Here is a 20,850-nt window from a genome sequence, read left to right as displayed (position 1 = left end):
TTGTAATTTAAGGCATAATCCATTAACTATTCTCATTCACAAATGTATATGTTGTAGTTTAGATTTGCTACTTAGGAAGTACAGACATTAATTTGTTAATTTATAATGTTTACCATTGCTAAATGTTGGAATAAAATTTACTCAGGAGGATATTTGCTTAGCAGGACATACGAGATGTTAGTTAATAATGGATGGTCTTTGCATCTGTTCTGGCAGTTTGTGTACTGGCCTCCAGGATGAGGCTGGCTCCAATTGTGTGTGTGTGTGAGAGAAAAAATGAATACCCAAGTGCAAGTCAAATGGACTGCTAAATTCACCAAATAAAGTTGAAGGTTCCTCTGTGCTCCCCAGCATTGAGGCCTTTCAATTGTGAATAACCTATGTGGCTTTTAAAATAACCATTGCCCACTAGATTGTGTCTAGTCCATTTACAGTTGGGTCATTATTTGGGAGCATGGTTGGTACTGATGAAGCATCCCACTGCACTTTGCAACCATTTATGGGAATGTCTGTAAGTGTTTTTAAAAACTGTTGCCCACAGGTAATCTACGTTTTAGCTGATTCTTGTCATGCCAGTAGGATTTACTGGGCACTGATGACTTGTTGGGTACTGTATCTCAGCCTTAACTTCAAGGCCTAGACCCAATTCAGGCCTTTTCCTGTGGCTGTTAGGAGCCATTTACTTCAGGAGGGAGGAGTGAGTGATAGGGAGAGAAACATAGATCGACACAGGCAGTTTTAACATGGGTGAGTGGGTGGGATTGTGTGGGATTAAACAGCAAAACCTCGGTGAGACGGGACATGGATGGCCAAACAACACACTTCCAGGCGGCAGGGTGACATTTCTGATATATTACTGCAAGGCCAGGTTTAATCTGCTTTGCAGTTTTAACTGTGTCAGGTCAGGCTTCGGAAACCTGGCAGCTGCAGCAGTGCAAGGTCAGCTTCAGGGAAAAGACAAGTGCGTTCACAACGTGCCTTTTTAAATATTATTTTATTCGTTCTTGGGTTATGAGCATTGCTGGCAAGGCCAGAATTTATTGCCCGTCCCTAATTCCTCCCGAGAAGGTGGTGGTGAGCTGCCTTCTTGAACCGTTGCAGTCCATGTCGTGTAGCTACACCCACAGCGCTGTTAGGCTGGGAATCCCAGAATTTCGATCCAGTGACAGTGAAGGAACGGCCATGTTTTTCCAAGTCAGGATGATGTGTGGCTTGGAAGGGGGTGAACTTCCAGGTGGTGGTGTTCCCATGCATTTGCTGCCCTTGCCCTTCTAGATGGTAGAGGTTATGGGTTTGGAAGGCTCTGTCGAAGGAGGAGGCTTGGCAAATTGTTGCAGTGCACCTTGTAGGTGGCACTCATTGCTGCCACTGTGAAGAGAATGGATGTTTTAAGGTGGTGGATGGGGTGCAAACAAGCAGGCTGCTTTGTTCTGGGTGCTGCGGAGTTTCTTGAGTGTTGTTGGAGCTGCACTCATCCAGGCAAGTGGAGAGTATTCCAGTGTACTCCTAACTTGAGCCTTGTAGATGGTAAACAGTTTTGGGGAGTCAGGAGGTGAGTTACTCGTCACAGAATTCCCAGCATCTGACTTCTCTTGTAGCCACAGTATTTATATAGCTGGTCCAGTTCAGTTTCTGGTCAGCGGTAACCCCCAGGATGCTGATGGTGGGGAATTCAGTAATGGTAATGCCGTTGAATGTCTGAAGGAGGGATGGTTAGATGCTTTCTTGTTGAAGATGGTCATTGCCTGGCACTTGTGTGGCACAAATGTTACTTGTCATGTATCAGCCCAAAGCTGAATGTTGAATGTTGTCCAGGGCATGCAAACACAAACTGCTTCAGTATCTGAGGAGATGCAGATGGTACTGAACACTGTGCAAACATCAGCGAACATCCTTACTTGGCATTATGCTGGAGGGAAGGTTATTGCAGTCCAGGAGGCGCAACAGTGCTTTCTCCCATCTCCCCCAAGCTCCTCACCATCGTCAGTTCATCGAGGATCAGACCTCCGTGATCTTATTGCTTCATCCAGAGTGCTACCTCCCAACCTGAGGCCAAGCCTATCAAACTCCCAGGTGGAGAACCCACTGGGGCCAGAGGCTGCAAGCCATGAACTGCACAGCATGTGGGGAAACCCAGACTTGGGGTTAACGTGTGCGTCTAATCATGGTCCCTCCTCCCCGTTGTCACTGTTACTCTGCCTCTGCCAGTGCTTCTGAGTTGACAATAGAGTTTGTGTGTGTTTCCACAATACAGGAACAATTCTTCCTTTATCTGGAAAAACTCAGCAGGTCTGACAACATCAGATGAAGGGTCATACGGACTCGAAACGTCAACTGTATCCCTCTCCGCAGAAGCTGTCAGACCTGCTGAGTTTTTCCAGCTATTTTTGTTTTTGTTCTAGATTTCCAGCATCCACAGTATTTTGCTTTTATCTTCTTTTACCTGTTCTATTCATCTACCCATTTCCACCCCACCCCCTCCCCCCACTTTCAAAAACAGGGTATCATCTAAATCAAAAGGTTCCTAATCACCTGATGATTTTTATGCACTTGTGGACTTTGCTGGGGTTAACGCTGCACCATATGTTCCACTCATTAAAAAAAATTAATATTCCCAGTTCAGTTTTTCTCTCAAGTGATGCACAACATTCCCTTTCACAACTGGGTGGGAAGACCCCTGCTCCCAGGTCTTTGCCCACACGTCAGGGTGGTGTTGGTGGTGGTGGTGGTGGTGGTGGTGGTTGGGGGGCAGGGGTGTGGCCAAAATGGCTGAAATGACTCATCTAGATTTGACATTGGAATGAATCAGTTGAGCTGTGAGCTCACACTGTGTATTTGCACCTTGTTGAAAGGCAGAATTAGCACATCAGTGTGTACATGTTAACTTCCCTGTTACTGCCAAATCAACAGTAACTGCTCCCACCACTGCCGCACAGCTCTTTGGCATTGAATTAAAACTGAGTGAATTTTAAAAGCATTCGGGATGACAGTCATCAAAGTAAGTACCAGGCTTCCCATGTGCATTGCAAACTGTGGTACGTTTTAAGCCAATTTTTTTTAACGTACATATATAGACTGCTGCAGTATCCAATACCAGCGTAGATGTGAGCCCTTTCAAAGCCTTTCTGCAGATGGAGCTACAGTGAGGGTGGAGAGTGAGATCGGCACCATAGAGGTTCCAAGAGAATCAGGGATGTGCACATGGGATACAGGGTAATTTGATAAGGTGGATTCAAAATTGGCTTAGTTGTAGGAGACAGAGGGTGATGAAGGAAGGATGCTTCAGTGACTGGAAGCCAGTGTCCACTGGCGTAACACAGGGATCTGTGCTGGGTCCCCTATTTGTCATTTATATAAACGACATAGCTGACTATTTCAGAAATGAAATAGTCCATTTCAGAGGGTAGGATTGGTAAGTTTGCAGACGACACAAAGATTGGCCGGGTGGTTAACAGTGAGGTTGAGTGTCTTGAGCTACAGGAAGATATAGACGGGATGGTCAAATGGCAGATGGAATTTAACCCTGAAAAGTGTGAGATGATACACTTGGGAAGGAGTAATTTGACAAGGGAAAGAAAAATAGAATTACCTGGAAAAACTCAGCAGGTCTGGCAGCATTGGCGGAGAAGAGCAAAGTTGACGTTTCGAGTCCTCATGACCCTTCAACAGAACTGAGTAAAATTAGGAGAGGGGTGAAATATAAGCTGGTTTAAGGTGGGGGATGGGTGGGGGGAGAGAAGTGGGGGGGAGGTGGTTGTAGGGACAAGCAAGCAGTGATAGGAGCAGATAATCAAAGATGTCACAGACAAAAGAACAAAGAGGTGTTGAAGGTGGTGATATTATCTAAGAGAATGTGCTAATTAAGAATGGATGGCAGGACACACAAGGTACAGCTCTAGTGGGGGTGGGGTGAAATAAAATTAACAGGGCATAAGAGGTATAGATTTAAAAATAATGGAAATAGGTGGGAAAAGAAAAATCTGTATAAATTATTGGAAAAAACAAAAGGGAGGGGGAAGAAACGGAAAGGGGGTGGGGATGGAGGAGGGAGTTCAAGATCTAAAGTTGTTGAATTCAATATTCAGTCCTGTTGCTTGCCATTTTAACACTCCACCCTGCTCTCTTGCCCACATGTCTGTCCTTGGCTTGCTGCATTGTTCCAGTGAAGCTCAACGCAAACTGGAGGAACAGCACCATCTTCCGACTAGGCACTTTACAGCCTTCTGGACTGAATATTGAATTCAACAACTTTAGATCTTGAACTCCCTCCTCCATCCCCACCCCCTTTCCGTTTCTTCCCCCTCCCTTTTATTTTTTCCAATAATTTATATAGATTTTTTTTCCCACCTATTTCCATTATATTTAAAACTATACCTCTTATACCCTGTTAGTCTTATTTCACCCCACCCCCACTAGAGCTGTGCCTTGTGTGTCCTGCCATCCATTCTTAATTAGCACATTCTCTTAGATAATATCACCACCTTCAACACATCTTTGTTCTTTTGTCTGTGACATCTTTTGATTATCTGCTCCTATCACTGCTTGCTTGTCCCTACAACCACCCCCCCTCATTTCTCCCCACCCCCCACCACCTTAAACCAGCTTATATTTCACCCCTCTCCTAATTTTACTCAGTTCTGTTGAAGGGTCATGAGGACTCGAAACGTCAACTTTGCTCTTCTCCGCCGATGCTGCCAGACCTGCTGAGTTTTTCCAGGTAATTCTGTTTTTGGTTTGGATTTCCAACATCTGCAGTTTTTTGTTTTTATCTCTGTAATTTGACAAGGGAGTATTCAATGAATGGCATGACACTAGGAAGTTCTAAGGAACAAAATGACTTTGGCGTGTGTGTCCATAGTTCTCTGAAGATGGAGGAACATGTTAGTGGGATGGTGAAAAAGGCATATGGGACATTTGCCTTTATCAAACGAGGCATAGATTACAAAAGTAGGGAGGTCATGTCGGAGTTGTATAGAACCTTGGTGAGGCCACAGCTGGAGTACTGTGTGCAGTTCTGGTTGCCACATTATAGGAAGGATGTGATTGTACTGGAGAGGGTGCAGAGGAGATTCACCAGGATGTTGCCTGGGATGAAACATTTAAGCTATGAAGAGAGGTTGGATAGACTTGGGTTGTTTTCGTTGGAGCAGAGAAGACTAAGGGGCAACCTGATTGAGGTGCACAAGATTGAGGGGCATGGAAAGAGTGGATAGGGAGCAGCTGTTCCCCTTAGTTGAAGTGTCAGTCACAAGGGAACATAAGTTCAATGTGAGGGGCTGGAGGTTTAGGGGGGATGTGAGGAAAAACTTTTTTACCCAGAGGGTGGTGACGGTCTGGAATGCGCTGCCTGGGAGGGTGGTGGAGGTGGGTTGCCTCACATCCTTTAAAAAGTACCTGGATGAGCACTTGGCACGTCATAACATTCAAGGCTATGGGCCAAGTGCTAGTAAATGGGATTAGGTAGGTAGGTCAGGTGTTTCTCACATGTCGGTGCAGACTCGATGGGCCAACGGGCCTCTTCTGCACTATGTGATTCTGGACAGGAACAACAGCAGAGAGCTTGACAAACTCGGCTGGGATAATTATGCAGCAACAAATGAATTTGAGGCATTCAGAAGTGTTAAAAGATATTTGCAGACTACTTGGGCTGTGTACACTTCGGTGTTTATTTTTTTCAACACATTTTGGAAGTTTCAAGTAGGCCATGCACTGCCTGGTATATGAGCTCTTATTTGGAAAATAATGTCAGAAGCTTGTGGATTATTTGAACTGGCATTACAGCCCAATACGAAAGATGGACCCATATTGTGAGAAGCACATATTTCAGTGAGACAGTAGACCAAGTCAATCCCAGTGGTTCTGCTGGGAAGAAAAGCCTGATGGCCTGATTTGAGGAGGGACATCTCCTGTTCAACATTCTAAAGCAGCACAAGGTGAAGTAAAGCTCAACGCTGGTCAATAGTGCAACTCAGGAAGTGAAAGCGGCTATTTAGTGTTGACGTTTGTAATCTGCACACTCCTTGCTTAGTAGGATAACCTCAGTAAGGTTCACCATCCAGTTGGGTGCCCAAGATGCATTCTTTTAAAAAAAACAACCTTTTAAGTAGTATTCTTGGAACTCAAAAAGGTGACTTATTTTACTGAAATCAATATGATGTTGATGCAGTGGGCCTGAGGTAGCCTTTCATTTTTGTTCCTCCATTCCGCTCCTCGTGCTGGGGTGCAGGTTAACATGTACTGGCGGCCTAAAGTATCTTGCCAACTTGACCGTGTATGAATCTGGACATTTCGGCGCCATCAGCACAGAGTTTGCAAGAGATCTGTCTTGCGAGGCCCAACTTATGTCACATGGTCCCAGGATATCATGGCGCAAGTGACTTTTGCCACACCAAAATTTCCTGGGCCTTCGGATGCCTCCTTTGTTTCGCTTGTCAAAAATGATAAACCGTTTTCCTAGCTTCCTCCCAATTAAAATGAATGGTGATTGCGAACCAGAGTGACCACTTCGAAAAGAAAAATGGCTGGAGGATTTTCTAATTTAAACATCTGGTGCTATTTCTAATGTATCATTTTCATTCCACTGTGAGTTTAGCCTTTACTTGCACCCAACAATTCCTAGAATGAACCGAAGAATCAAATGCTTTTCCTTTTTTTTTAAAAAAGAAGAATCAGCACTCTGTTCACAAAACCCTTTCTATATTAAGTTATGTTTTAGATTAATTTAAGAAATATAAGAGCATAAAACACCTAAAATATGTACTTTAGAGGGTATGATTGTGTTTGATCTTGAGGCAATGAACAAACAGGCTTTATGTTCCAATGTCCATTTTCGCATTTTTAGTTAATTTGGCCATATCTTACTTGATGTTTGGTTGGGTAAACATCAAGTTATACATCAGGAGATGTCAATTTTGTAGATTTAAAGGGAATGTTGGCGATATGCAACCATGGGAAAGTAATGGAAAGAAATAGTGGTGTAGTGATAATGTCAATGAGCTAGTGATCCAGAGGCCCCTGCTAATGCTCAGAGGACAAGGGTTCAAGTCCCACAAAGGTAGCTGGTAGAATTTAAATTCAACTAATTAATAAAATCTGGAACATAAAGTTAGTCTCAATAATGGTGTCCATGAAACGATTATCGATTGTTGTAAAAAACCATCTGGTTCACTAATGTCCTTCGGGGAAGGAAATCTGCCATCCTAAATGTGACTCCAGACCTACAGCAATGTGGTTGGCTCTTAACTGTCCTCTGAAATGCCCTAGCAAGCCACTCAGTTCATAGACAGTTAGGGATGGGCAACAAATACTGACCTTGCTTGTGACACCCACATCTCATGAAAGAATATTTTGAAAAAGGAAACGAATTCTCCCATTCTAGAATCGCAAAATATGTGAATTGAGGCAGCAGTGGAGAATGGCAGATTTGATTTGAGCATGAGAAAGAAAGAAAGAAAACTGTGCAGAAGCTTCAACCTTTTATACAGCGGTTAAGTACATGTCTCCAACCAAATTCAAATGATAAATTTTCTCTAAATATTTGCTATAAAGATACAAAAGCTCACGTTTGCTTGTGTAGTTTTGCCAGCTGAGATTATTTGACTTTTATTCCTGTGTATATCTTCTGTTCATTTACTTTTATAATTTTTTTTAAAAAGCAAATAAATTAATTTGCAATTCTTTCACAAATCTACACATGGTTATTTTTCAGGGGTAGCGAGTGAATTTATTGATCTGTTTTAGTGTCTTATGTATTTTTTTTACACACACAATGGACTCAGTGGATGAAGGGAAGCTTAGACCTGGTGAGGTTCCTGGAATTTTTAAAGCCAGAGTGAAAGATGAAATTATGGTCTTATTTACAGTGTTCCAGCACCAATCGCATTGATGCAGCAAATTCATATTTGTTCAGCTACACATTACAGCAAGGGTTCCTGGATAGCTGTTCATGATCTGGACGCTGACCTAATCGCATGTTTTTACTCTGTTCTCGTAAGCCTGCCTCCCAAGTGCAAATATACTGACATTAGCATACACCAAATGTCATCCTTATTTGCGATTGGCTCACGTGACATTGATTATCGGGGACAGAAAGGATTGCCCCAGTCAGTGTAGCTCTGCATTTACTAGCAGTGCTGAAGTTGCTCTTAATATTACTTAAAAGTCTCTACTCTTTCTTTTCTCCCTTCCTCTCCGTACAGCTATTATTTTTGTAATGCACTATGTGGTGATTTTAACATTAAAAAAACACTTGATCCACTGTGTTGTACAAACTAAATTTAGTTCATCAAAAACAGCACCTCCTCCCCTGCTTCATAAATGATGTCTTTTTTTTAATGTTTTGCTTGCAGTTTAGAAGCGAAACCATGGAAACCCAGGAGGTTTGTGGACTGCATGTGGCTTCCAGAGGTTTGTTGGTTGGTGGTGCCTGCACTGACTCTGCTTCTGTCCTTCAGCCAGTGGACGCCACTGCTGAAATAATTGGGAATGCGTGCAACTTGCATCCAGCCTGCTACACCCGAGAGAGTGGGCTGCTGTCTGTTGAGTCCACGTGTGTAATGTTGGAAACGAGAGGAGAGATTCCTGGCAGCGAGGATATGCGAATGGACCCTGCCGGGGGAGAGCACCATCTGCTTCTGGATAAAAACAAAGAAAAGGCCCTGGGTGAGTATTCCTGCAGCCTCTGTGGTTCAACTGAAACCAGGATTTTATCAAGCAATGTTGCTAATGTTATTGGAGGTGCTAACTGGAAGGAGCAAGACAACTGAATGAAATTAAGGTACTAATTAGGTTAAGAGCTGTATAATGTAATAAAAGAGTAGAGAAAGATTTAATCTAATAAAGAAAGAGTGGGCGGGCGATAGCGAGCAGAGTAGTGACAGTAATAGCTTGGATTTTTATTGTGTCTGCCACGCAATGGAGTCCCCAAGGTACTTCCAGAAATAGGCTGAAGGAAAATTGACACCAAGCCAGAAAGGGAGAGATATCTTGGGGGAGGGTGTGATTGGTCTTGAGGTTCTTAGAAAGTGGTGAAAAGGACAAAGTGGCTAAGGAACATAATTCCAGAGAGTTGAACAGAGGCAGCTGGAAGCTTTGCCATGAATGGTGGGGGGTGAAGGAATGCACAAAAGCCATTGAACAGAGAGAAGAGGAATGTTTAGGTGTGGATACAGGAGCAGATTACATAGATGGAAAGATTATTGACAAAGCTTTTGAATTCAGTGCACAAGTCAAGCTACAGTGGGAGATTCAAAGAGGGAGAGAATAAAATGAATAAAAGTAAAAAACTGTGGATGCTGGAATTTCAAAACAAAAACAAAAATACTTGGAAAAACTCAGCAGGTCTGGCAGCATCTGCAGAGAGGAACACAGTTAACGTTTCGAGTCCATATGACTCTTCAACAGAACTAAGTAAAAATAGAAAAGAGGTGAAATATAAGCTGGTTTAAAGGGTTGGGGGGGGCGGTGGGACAGGTAGAGCTGGATAGAGGACCAGTGATAGGTGGAGATAACCAAACGATGTCACGGACAAAAGTACAAAGAGGTCTTGAAGGTGGTGATATTATCTAAGGAATGTGCTAATTAAGGGTAGAAATCAGGACAAGCAAGGTAGAGATAGCCCAAGTGGGGGTGGGGTGGGGTAAAGGGAAGGGATCGAAAAAGGCTAAAAGGTAGAGATAAAACAATGGATGGAAATACATTTAAAAATAATGGAAATAGGTGGGAAAAGAAAAATCTATATAAATTATTGGGGGGGGAAGGGGGGGTTCGGAAAGAGGGTGGGGATGGAGGAGAGAGTTCATGATCTAAAATTGTTGAACTCAATATTCACACCGGAAGGCTGTAAAGTGCCTAGTCGGAAGATGAGGTGCTGTTCCTCCAGTTTGCGTTGAGCTTCACTGGAACAATGCAGCAAGCCAAGGATGGACATGTGGGTATGAGAGCTGGGTGGAGTGTTGAAATGGCAAGCGACAGGGAGGTCTGGGTCATGCTTGCGGACAGACTGAAGGTGTTCTGCAAAGCGTTCACCCAGTCTGCGTTTGGTCTCTCCAATGTAGAGGAAACCGCATTGGGAGCAACGAATGCAGTAGACTAAATTGAGGGATGTGCAAGTGAAATGCTGCTTCACTTGAAAGGAGTGTTTGGGCCCTTGGACGGTGAGGAGGGGGAAGTAAAGGGGCAGGTATTGCACCTTCTGCGGTTGCATGGGAAGGTGCTATGGGAGGGGGTTCCCATGCAACCACAGAAGGTGTTACACCTGCCCCTTTACTTCCCCCCTCCTCACGGTCCAAGGGCCCACACACTCCTTTCAAGTGAAACAGCATTTCACTTGCACTTCCCTCAATTTAGTCTACTGCATTCGCAAGCATGGCCCAGACCTCCCTGTCACTTGCCATTTCAACACTCCACCCTGTTCTCATGCCCATATATGTCCTTGACCTGCTGCAATGTTCCAGTGAAGCTCAACGCAAACTGGAGGAACAGCACCTCATCTTCCGACTAGGCACTTTACAGCCTTCCGGACTGAATATTGAGTTCAACAATTTTAGATCATGAACTCTCTCCTCCATCCCCACCCCCTTTCCGATCCCCCCTCTTTTTTTCCAATAATTTATATAGATTTTTCTTTTCCCACCTATTTCCATTATTTTTAAATGTATTTCCATCCATTGTTTTATCTCTATCTTTTAGCCTATTTCGATCCCTTCCCTTCACCCCACCCCATCCCCACTACCACTAGGGCTATCTGTACCTTGCTTGTCCTGCTTTCTACCCTTAATTAGCACATTCCTTAGATAATATCACCACCTTCAACACCTCTTTGTTCTTTTGTCTATGACACCTTTTGGTTATCTCCACCTATCACTGGTCCTCTATCCAGCTCTACCTGTCCCACCCCACTTAAACCAGCTTATATTTCACCTCTTTTCTATTTTTACTTAGTTCTGTTGAAGGGTCATACGTACTCGAAACGTTAACTGTGTTCCTCTCTGCAGATGCTGCCAGACCTGCTGAGTTTTTCCAGAATAAAATGAATGTTGCCCAGAGTATAGTTTTGAAATTCCAGCTTTAGAGATTTATTTTGCCTCATTTAAAGTCTGTCTCCTTTCATTTACTCGGATATTCCTGGGCCATATGTTAGCTCTGTCAAGAGAACATCTAACCTGCTTGGCCTCTGCAATTGTGCTCTTAAGGAAAGAGGGGTACAGAAGTTGTTCTGTATCAATTCAGTGCCAGTTTTCTATTCTTTTATCTTCCTCCTAGTAGCAAGTGCTTGACTGCCAATAAGCACCACCTTGTAGCAGTCTGATTGAGATCTGAGATTGTAGACCATGGGCTTAAACTTCAATTCAACTCCATGATGCCAATTTAGGTCTCCCTCAATCCTTCAAAACAAATTTTGTCATTTGGATAATCAAAGTTTCACACTTTGCTCTCTCAAATTTCCAGGACCTTGCCCTGACTCCAGCACTGCTCAACGGCTTGCTTAGGCTGAACGAAATGGGTTTTTTATGTATCTTAATGCTGAGAATTTGAACATTTCTGGCATTTACTGCCCAGCCCTAGTTGCCTTCTTGAACCACTGCAATCCCTGTGGTTGAGAGGCTGCCATAAGTCTATTATGTAGGTAGTTCCAGAATTTTGACCCGACCACAAGGAATATATTCACAGGCAATATATGTGCAATTTCGGGTGGTGTGTGATTTGGTGGGGAGCTTGGATTTGATGGTGTTCCCATTCCCCTGCTGCAGATTTGAGCGGGGGATGGCAAGGGTCTGTCGAAAATGCCTTGACAACGTCCTGCAGTGCCTCCTGCAGGTAGTACACAGTGCAGCAAAGATACAGTGGGAAGACGGGGTGTTTAAGCTAGTGGACGGAGTTAGTGGATAGTTCTAATCAAGTTGCGGTTTTTTCTTGGGATTGCATCGAGCTTCATAAGCATTGTTGCCTAGGAATGGAAGTGTGCTATTCAGCCCCTTTAGCCTGCTGCACCATTCAATTAAAACATGATTGACCTATATCTGAACTCTACCTTCCCACCTTAGTTTCATAACTCTTAATTCTCTTGCCCAGTTGTTGAAGCACCACTTGTCCAGGACAGTAGAGAATATTCCATAACACTCCTGACTTGTGTCTTCTAGGGGGTGGACAGGCTTTGAGGGGTCAGGGTGCAAGCAGCTTTCTGCAGAATACCCAGCTTCTAACTTGCCGCAGTAACCACTACATTTATATGGCTGGTCCAATTGAGTACCAGGTGAATGGTGATCTCCCCACCCCCCCTTCGCCACCCAACCCAGGATGTTAATGGCGAGGGACCCTGACGATGGTGATGCCATTGAATGTCATGGAGAGGTAGTTAGATTATCTCTTCTTTGAAGTGCTCATTGCCTGGTACTTGTTTAGTTCAAGTGTTACTTGCTACTTATCAGCCCAAGTCTAGGGGTTGTGCAGATCTTGCCGTATGCAGACATGGGTTGCTTCATTATCTGTAGAATTATGCATGGAGCTGAACCTCTGTAATCATCAACAACCAACCCCATTTTTGACCTTGAGATGTAGCGAAGGTCATTGCTGAAGCAGCTGAACATAGTTAGGCCTAGAATGCTGCCCAGAGGAACTTCTACTGTAATATTCTGGGACTGAGACAATTAGGCTCCCATAAATGCAACTATCTTTCTCTGTGTCACAAAATTCTCCAGCCACGGGAGAGTTTCTCCCCTGATTCCCATTCAGGTTTACTGGGGCTCCTGTCATATTTGGTTGAATTTGCTTTGAGATCAAGGGCAATCGGTTTCAAATTATATCTAGATTGTAACTCTCTCATGTTCATGTTTGGACCCATAAAGTCTGAAGCCCAGTGATCCTGGCTTAATCAAACTGAGTCTTGGTGAATAAGAGCAGTTTGATAGCTTAGTTGATGATTCAGCCCATCTCTTTGCTGATTGGAAATTGACTGATGGCTGGGTTGGATTTGCCTTGCTTTTTGTGGACAAGACATAGCAGGTCAGTGTTCCACATTATTGGGTAGGTGCCAACGTTGTAACTGTGCAGGAGCAGCTTGCCTAGCAATCCATCTAGTTCTGGCGCACAGGTCTTAGGCATTACAGCTGGTATGTTATCGAGCCCTGTGGCCTTTGCTATGTTTGGCACTCAGGTTGATGATGGGAATATTAAAATGAGTCGCCTCCTTCTGTTAGTTGCTTAGTTGTCCACTTCCATCCTCAACCAGGTGTGTTAAGAATTCCAATCTTTGACGTGATCCCTTAGCATGCTTTCTACACTCCTCATTCATCCAAAATTGGTCAACTGGCTTGATGGTGTTGGAGATGTAAGAGAGAGCTCTGACTGAGTTTACAGATTGTTGTGGAATACAGTTCTGTTGCTTCTGATGGTCCACTTTTGAGCTGATAGATCTATTCTAATCTACCCCATTTTACACCGTGGTAGTACTCTATGTCAAATGGACTGTGTCCTCAGTTTGAAGATGAGACTTGGTCTGCACAAGGACTTGTGCAATGGGTCACTTCTAGCAATTCTGTCTTGAACAGAAGCCTCTGCTGCTAGTCCATGTCGAGGTTAGGTAGATTATTCCCTCACCGCCTGCTGCAAGGACTAGTCCAGCATCTAAGTCTGTTAGGACTCAGCCTGTTTGGCCAGTTGTGCTAATGGAAAGTTATACCTGGTGATGGGCATTGAGTTCTCTTACACAAAGTGCATTCTGTAGCTTTGGTAGATCCTCCAAGTGCTGAATCTTCTAATATTGAGCTGAGTTTCAAACTCCACAACCTGTCATCCAAGATAGTTAACCTCTGAAGCATTGCCATGTATCTGGTTGGTTTTACAAATAGAGGCATAGCATACAAAACCAAGGAAGTCATGCAATCACTGGCTAGGCCCCAGCTAGAGTATTGTGGCCAATGCTGGGCACCATGCTTTAGGAAGGATGTGAAGGCCTTTGTGGGGATGCAGAGGAAATTTACTGGAATGGTACCAGCAATAAAAGCTCCATTACTGTAAAGGAGCTGGAAAACTGGGGTTGTTTGACTTGAAGCAAAGAAGGTTAATGGGAGATTTGATATGGAGGTGTCTGAAATCACAAAGGAGTTTGATCAAGTAAATAAAGAGAAACCAGTGACCGTTGGGTCAGTAACCAGAAGTAATTGGCAAAAGAACTAGAGGGGACATGAGAAAATATTTCTGCCCACGTTGTTGTAATTTGGGATGTACTGCCTGTAAGGGTGGTGGAAAGAGATGCAATAATAACTTTCAAAATTGGAAAAATTCACAGGGCTATGGGCAGTGGAATGGGACAAATTGGATAGCTCTTTAAAAGGTCTGGCACAAGCACAGTGGGCCAAATGGCCTCCCCCATGCTGTCTCATTCTATGATTCCTCCTGCATTGCTTTTGAGGCCCTTGTCAATGATTACTGAAGTTCTACTATGTAACATTGCCCTCGCCTGTCCTGAGCTCCACCCTACACAAAGTCCAACCTTGATCAAAATTCCTCCGCCCACTTTCTGTTTCGCTCGTCCATCTCCCCTACCCTCACTAAACTCCATTCACATTCCTGCCCTCCAATGCACTGAATACAAAGTTCTTGTCCCCAGTTTACACATGCCCCTCATGGTTGTGCCCCTTCTCTGCAACTTGCACCAGCATTATGCTGCAGCTTGTGCACTGTGCCGCTCCAACATGTACCAAGTAATTAGCAGTGAACGAGGAAGCGCTATATTAGTAAACTGTTTTCATTCCTGTTTATAGGCTCATATCTAGCTGTGATTGACTAATTAAAAGTTTTCATCGTTACCTGGCTGCAATGCCCTGAAGAGAAACACGTTGCTAGCACCTTTGGGGTGACGCTACAAAATATCTACAAGTTTGCCATTTTTATCAGCGATGTTGTAAAGAGAATAGGTGTGGGAAGTGGAAAGAAATGAAACATTGCACTGAGGTGGGCTGTTGTAAGGATGGGCTAGAGAAAGTTGTGGGTGTAACCACAGGAGGTTTGTGCTACCTCTCCCTCACCTGAGATGCTTGATGCAGGGTTGAGGTACCCACAATGGTGTCATATTCCATTCTCTAGCACTGATATTTGCAACCTTGATTGGGTTGAAGCACTGGGTGGAAAAAAAATCAACATAAGTAGAAGTTTTGATATAAAGTAAGATTTTACTTAATCTATCTCAATTTCCTGGAGTCTTAGAAACCTAAATAATGATTGGAAAGATCTGAAGTATTGGTTAATGGTTCTCATGACACTGGTACTGTCCCCCAGTCCTTCAAATCTGCCACCATCCCCATCTCCTCAAAAAACCATTTTTTGACCCCCCCTCCCCCAACCAAACTGCTGCCCCCAACCCCACCCTCCCTTTCCTTTCCAAAGTCTATGAATGGCTGTTGCTTCCCAAACCCATGCCCATCTTTTCCAAAATTCCAATCAAATTTCCACTGTGGTACTTATTAAAGTTACAAATGACATTGGGGCAGAATTTTTCGCTCGGTGTGCGAGCACGTGCCTGACCAGCTCGAGCCTGAAATAGCGCGAGCATTCCACGTCGTTGCGTGTTATATTGGTCTGCAGGCACCCGCGAGGGTCGGAAGGGTGCCCACCGACAGTTATAAGACAGAGGAGCAGAAATTAGGCCATTCGGCCCATCGAGTCTGCTCTGCCATTCAATCGTGGTTGATAAGTTTCTCAACCCCATTCTCCTGCCTTCTCCCCGTAACCTTTGATCCCCTTACCAATCAAGAACCTATCTATCTCGGTCTTAAATACACTCAATGACCTGGCCTCCACTGCCTTCTGTGGCAATGAATTCCATAGATTCACCACTCTCTGGCTAAAGAAGTTTCTCCTCATCTCTGTTCTAAAAGGTCTTCCCTTTACTCTGAGGCTGTGCCCTCGGGTCCTAGTCTCTCCTACTAATGGAAACATCTTCCCCACGTCCACTCTATCCAGGCCTTTCAATATTCTATAAGTTTCAATCAGATCCCCCCCTCATCCTTCTAAACTCCATCGAGTATAGACCCAGAGTCCTCAAGCGTTCCTCATATGTTAAGCCTTTCATTCCTGGGATCGTTCTCGTGAACCTCCTCTGGACCCTCTCCAGGGCCAGCACATCCTTCCTGAGATACGGGGCCCAAAATTGCTCACAATATTCTAAATGTGGTCTGACCAGAGCCTTATAAAGCCTCAGCAGCACATCCCTGCTTTTATATTCTAGTCCTCTCGAAATAAATGCCAACATTGCATTTGCCTTCCTAACTACCAACTCAACCTGCAAGTTAACCTTAAGAGAATCCTGGGCTGGGATTCCCAAGTCCCTTTGCACTCCAGATTTCTGAATTCTCTCCCCATTTAGAAAATAGTCTTTGCCTCTATTCTTCCTACCAAAGTGCATGACCTCACACTTCCCCACGTTGTATTCCATCTGCCACTTCTTTGCCCATTCTCCTAACCTGTCCAAATCCTTCTGCAGCCTCCCCGCCTCCTCAATGCTACCTGTCCCTCACCTATCTTTGTATCATCTGCAAACTTAGCCAGGATGTCCTCAGTTCCTTCATCTAGATCATTAATGTATAAAGTGAAAAGTTGTGGTCCCAACACTGACCCCTGCGGAACTCCACTAGTCACCGGCCGCCATCCTGAGAAGGACCCCCTTATCCCCACTCTCTGCCTCCTGCCAGACAGCCAATCTTCTAAACATGCTAGTACCTTGCCTCGAACACCATGGGCTCTTATCTTACTGAGCAGCCTCCTGTGCGGCACCTTGTCAAAGGCCTTCTGGAAGTCCAAGTAGATAACATCCATTGGCTCTCCTTTGTCTAACCTACTCGTTACCTCCTCAAAGAATTCTAACAGATTTGTCAGGCATGACCTCCCCTTGATGAAACCATGCTGGCTTTGCTCTATTTTACCATGCACTTCTCCAAGTATTCTGAAATCTCATCCTTAATAATGGACTCTAAAATCTTACCAACGACCGAGGTCAGGCTAAGCGGCCTGTAATTTCCCGTCTTTTGCCTCACTCCCATCTTCAACAGGAGGGTTACATTAGCAATTTTCCAGTCCTCTGAGACCCTCCCTGACTCCAGTGATTCCTGAAAGATCACCACTAACGCCTCCACTATCTCTTCAGCTATCTCTTATGAGGTCTAGTAAGGACAGTAAAGTAGTAATTAACTGAGATTTTCCACTGCTCGTCCAATGTTAGGGTTGGTGAGCGGGCAGATTGGCCAGGCGGCCTTTCCAGTTTTCAGGAAACCTCAACCATGGGCGGCGATGAGGTTGCCAATATTAATTTTTTTTTAAATTAAAATGTTTGGACAGAGTTTTCATCATCCATATGTTCCGGTGACTGATTCTGATGCATGGGCCTTTTTCCCAGTTTTTAAAATCTTTATTTTTTTTGCATTTAAACTCTTCAGCTCCCTGAGGCAGCTCTCTGCCTTCAGGGAGCTTTCATTCCGCGCTCCCCTGTGCACCCGCACTGACTTCAGCGCTCGCCCTCCTCCCGCACCCCCACCCAGCAGTGCATGACCAGCCGGCATGAAATCACAATTGGGGGAGCCGATCGCAGTTGGGGGTCTGTTCCCCGGCCCTCCCAGGCTCGCCGATCGCTGGCACCCGCTGAACTAAACACCCTGCCCGTCGCTGTAGCTATAACGTTGGTGTTAAACTGTCTCCCTCCCCCCACCATCCACCACCTCCCCCAATCCCCGACCCATGTCCTTCTCGATCTGTCTGCAGTCTTCACAACTGCCCCCTTGACCTTGCTGTCTTACATGGTCTTGCTACTTCCAATGTCACAGAAAACGCCACCTCTGATCAATTTATTGTAGCACTTTCCACCGATTCACTTAGAGCTGCACTTTCAAAACCTCACTGTGTAGCCTATGGTGTCTCTTCACCACGACACTTCTGCAGCTACTAGTCTGCTCAACCTACTCTTATCTCTACCTCTTGATACCATGGTCCCCACTAAAACCTTTTGTGTCTCTCTCCCCCCCGCCCCGGTACAACCCTCATCTACATTCCCTTATGTCCAAGGGACACAAACTTCAACATATATGGCAGTCAACTGGATTAGCCATTCATCACCAGATCTGACTGACCCACATAAAGCACTGTTGAATCCTGATCATCCCGGAATGTAAGGATAACCCCCAGCTTCTTTTCATTACTGCAAAAAATCTTCTTAACCCCTCTCCCCTTCCTCCTCCACCCTCACCGGTAGTGAGTGTGAGGCACTCATGGATTTCTTCGTCATTAACATTGAGATCATCTGATTAGCTGTGTTTGCATGTCCCTCCCTTCCCCTGTGCTAAGCGTCCTCTAAGGTTCTCCCTGTCCTAGCCCTGAATATGCGTCGTTCTCCAGTTTCTGTCCTATTTCCCATTTGTCCTCCATGAGCTCATATTGTCCATGAGACCCACCTCCTGTATCCTTGACTCTATTCCCATTAAACTGCTGACTTCCCAGCTGCCCCTTCTTGCTCCCATGTTAGTCAGTATTGTCTCTCTCTTCGATTACTGTTTCCCTACCCTTCAAACCTGCCAACATCACTCCTGTCCTCCAAATACCAACACCTCTATCCTTGGAAACTATCCACCCCCGCACCCTTCTTTCTGCCTCCCTTTCACCTCCAAAGTGCTTAAACCTGAACACCCACATTTGAAATTCTCCAGTTAGGTTTTTGCTCCTGCCACAGTGACTCTTAGGATGTTATTTGCGGCTTTGCTATGTGAGTGTGACAGAGATAAACTATCTTTCTTCGTCCTTTTTGGCCTCTCTACAGCCTTTGATCACACCACCCTCCTCCAACCTCTCTCCATTGCCATCCAGCCAGGAAGGTCTGAGCTTGCCTGACTCTATTTTTACCTAATGGTGGAAAAACTCAGCAGGCCTAACAGCATCTGTGGAGAGAAAAAAAACAGTTACCGTTTCGAGTCCTTATGAATCTTAAAGCTAAAGAGAAGTAAAAATGTAATGAAATTTATATTGTTTGGGGGGGTGGGTGAAGGGGGTGGACAGGCCAGTGATAGATAGAGGCAAAGGAGAGATTGCGAGAGATGTCATAGACAAAGTGGTGTTAATGATAGAGATACTGACTAAAGGAGGTGCTGATGGTGGCATTAAGGTCAGAAAGCAGAATGTGATAATAGCAGGACAAGAGTAAGCATTCGGGAAAGAACAACATGAACAAGTGACAGATGACCCTTGTGGGGGTGGGGTTGGGGGAGGGGACAGTGATGGGAAAAAAGATTGAAAATAGGATAAAACAATGAATAAAAATGAATTTAAATAAAAATAAGTGGATAAAAAATAAAAATTAAGAAATGAGAATGAATATTGAAAAAAGTGGGTGGGGATGGAGGAGAAAGTTTATGGCCTGAAGTTGTTGAACTCAATGTTAAGTCTGGAAAGCTGTAAAGTGCCTAGTCGGAAGATGAGGTGCTGTTCCTCCAGTTTGCGTTGGGCTTCACAAGAACATTGCAGCAGGTCAAGGACAGACATGAGAGCAGGGTGGAGTGTTGAAATGGCAAGCGACAGGGAGGTCTGGGTCATGCTTGCGGACAGACCGAAGGTGTTCCGCAAAGCGATCACCCAGTCTGTGTTTGGTCTCTCCATGTAGAGGAGACCACATTGGGAGCAGCAAATATAGTAGACCAAATTGAGGGAGGTGCAAGTGAAGCACTGCTTCATCTGAAGGTTTATCTACTTATTTTTATTTTTATTTAAATTCATTTTTATTCATTGTTTTATCCCCACCTTTTATCCTATTTTCAATCTTTTTTCCCACCACTGTCCCCTCCCCCAACCCCCACCCCCCAACAAGGGCCATCTGTCACTTGTTCATGTTGTTCTTTCCAGAGTGCTTACCCTGGTCCTGCTATTATCACATTCTGCTTTCTGACCTTAACGCCACCATCAACACCACCTTTAGCCAGCATCTCTATCATTAACACCCACATTGTCCTTTTGCCCTTGACGTCTCTGGCAATTTCTCCTTTGCCTCCACCTATCACTGACCTTCTATCCAGCTTCACCTGCTCCACCCCCTTAAACAGTATAAATTTCATTACATTTTAACTTCTCTTTAGCTCGGAAAAAGAGTCGCAAGGACTTGAAATGTTAACTCTTGTTTTTTTCCCCTCCACAGATGCTATTAGACCTGCTGTGTTTCTCCACCGTTTTCTGTTTTTGTTTCAGTTTTCCAATGTCCACAGTATTTTGCTTTTATCCATTTTTACCTATTCAGTCATGGCCAGAGAATCACCTGAAATGGCTTCTCTCCTGCACTGTTTTCTCTCGTGTCCTCTAAGGATCTGTCCTTAGCCCCTTCCTATTTCTCATCTATGTGCTACCCCACAAGCGAGATCATTCGAAAACACACAATGATAGTTCTACATGTACACTGATAATGCCCTGCTCTATCTCACCACCACCTCTCTTGACTCATCCACTGTTCCTCAGTTATCAGACTGCTTATCCAAAATCCGGTACAGGACGAGCAGAAATTTCCTCCAATTATCTTTGGGCCATGAAATCTGTTCCTTAGCCACCTACTCTGTCTGTAACTCTGGTAACTGTTTAAGAAGAAACTAGACCATTGCAATCTTGGTGTTATACAGTATTTGACTCCGGGGTGAGCTTCCATCCCATTATCAGCTCCATCACTAAGGCAATTCATTTTCACCTCCATAACTTCCCTGGCTCAGCTGAGCCCCTCATTGATGCCTTTGTAACCTTCAGACTTGACTATTCCAGTATACCCCTGGTTGACCTCAGTCTCCCACCCTCTTCAAACGAGCTTTTCCAAAATTCTGTTGCCTTTGTCCTAACTCA

At 44.5% G+C, this 20,850-nt stretch overlaps 1 protein-coding gene across 3 annotated transcripts in view; it reads left to right on the top strand.

The window, feature by feature from the left end:
• txlng (taxilin gamma) overlaps positions 1-20,850 on the top strand; it is a 60,669-nt gene that overhangs the window by 17,869 nt on the left and 21,950 nt on the right. For all 3 annotated transcript variants that reach the window (XM_041210740.1, XM_041210738.1, XM_041210739.1), the window contains one exon: positions 8,349-8,661. In XM_041210740.1, coding sequence (XP_041066674.1) covers positions 8,349-8,661 — 313 coding nt within the window. The remainder of the gene's footprint in view (positions 1-8,348; positions 8,662-20,850) is intronic.

This window comes from Carcharodon carcharias, chromosome 18 (assembly GCF_017639515.1).
Source record: "Carcharodon carcharias isolate sCarCar2 chromosome 18, sCarCar2.pri, whole genome shotgun sequence".
NCBI lineage: Eukaryota > Metazoa > Chordata > Chondrichthyes > Lamniformes > Lamnidae > Carcharodon > Carcharodon carcharias.
Note: the sequence above shows the minus strand (reverse complement) of the source record. Positions and strands in the feature narration are given on the sequence as shown.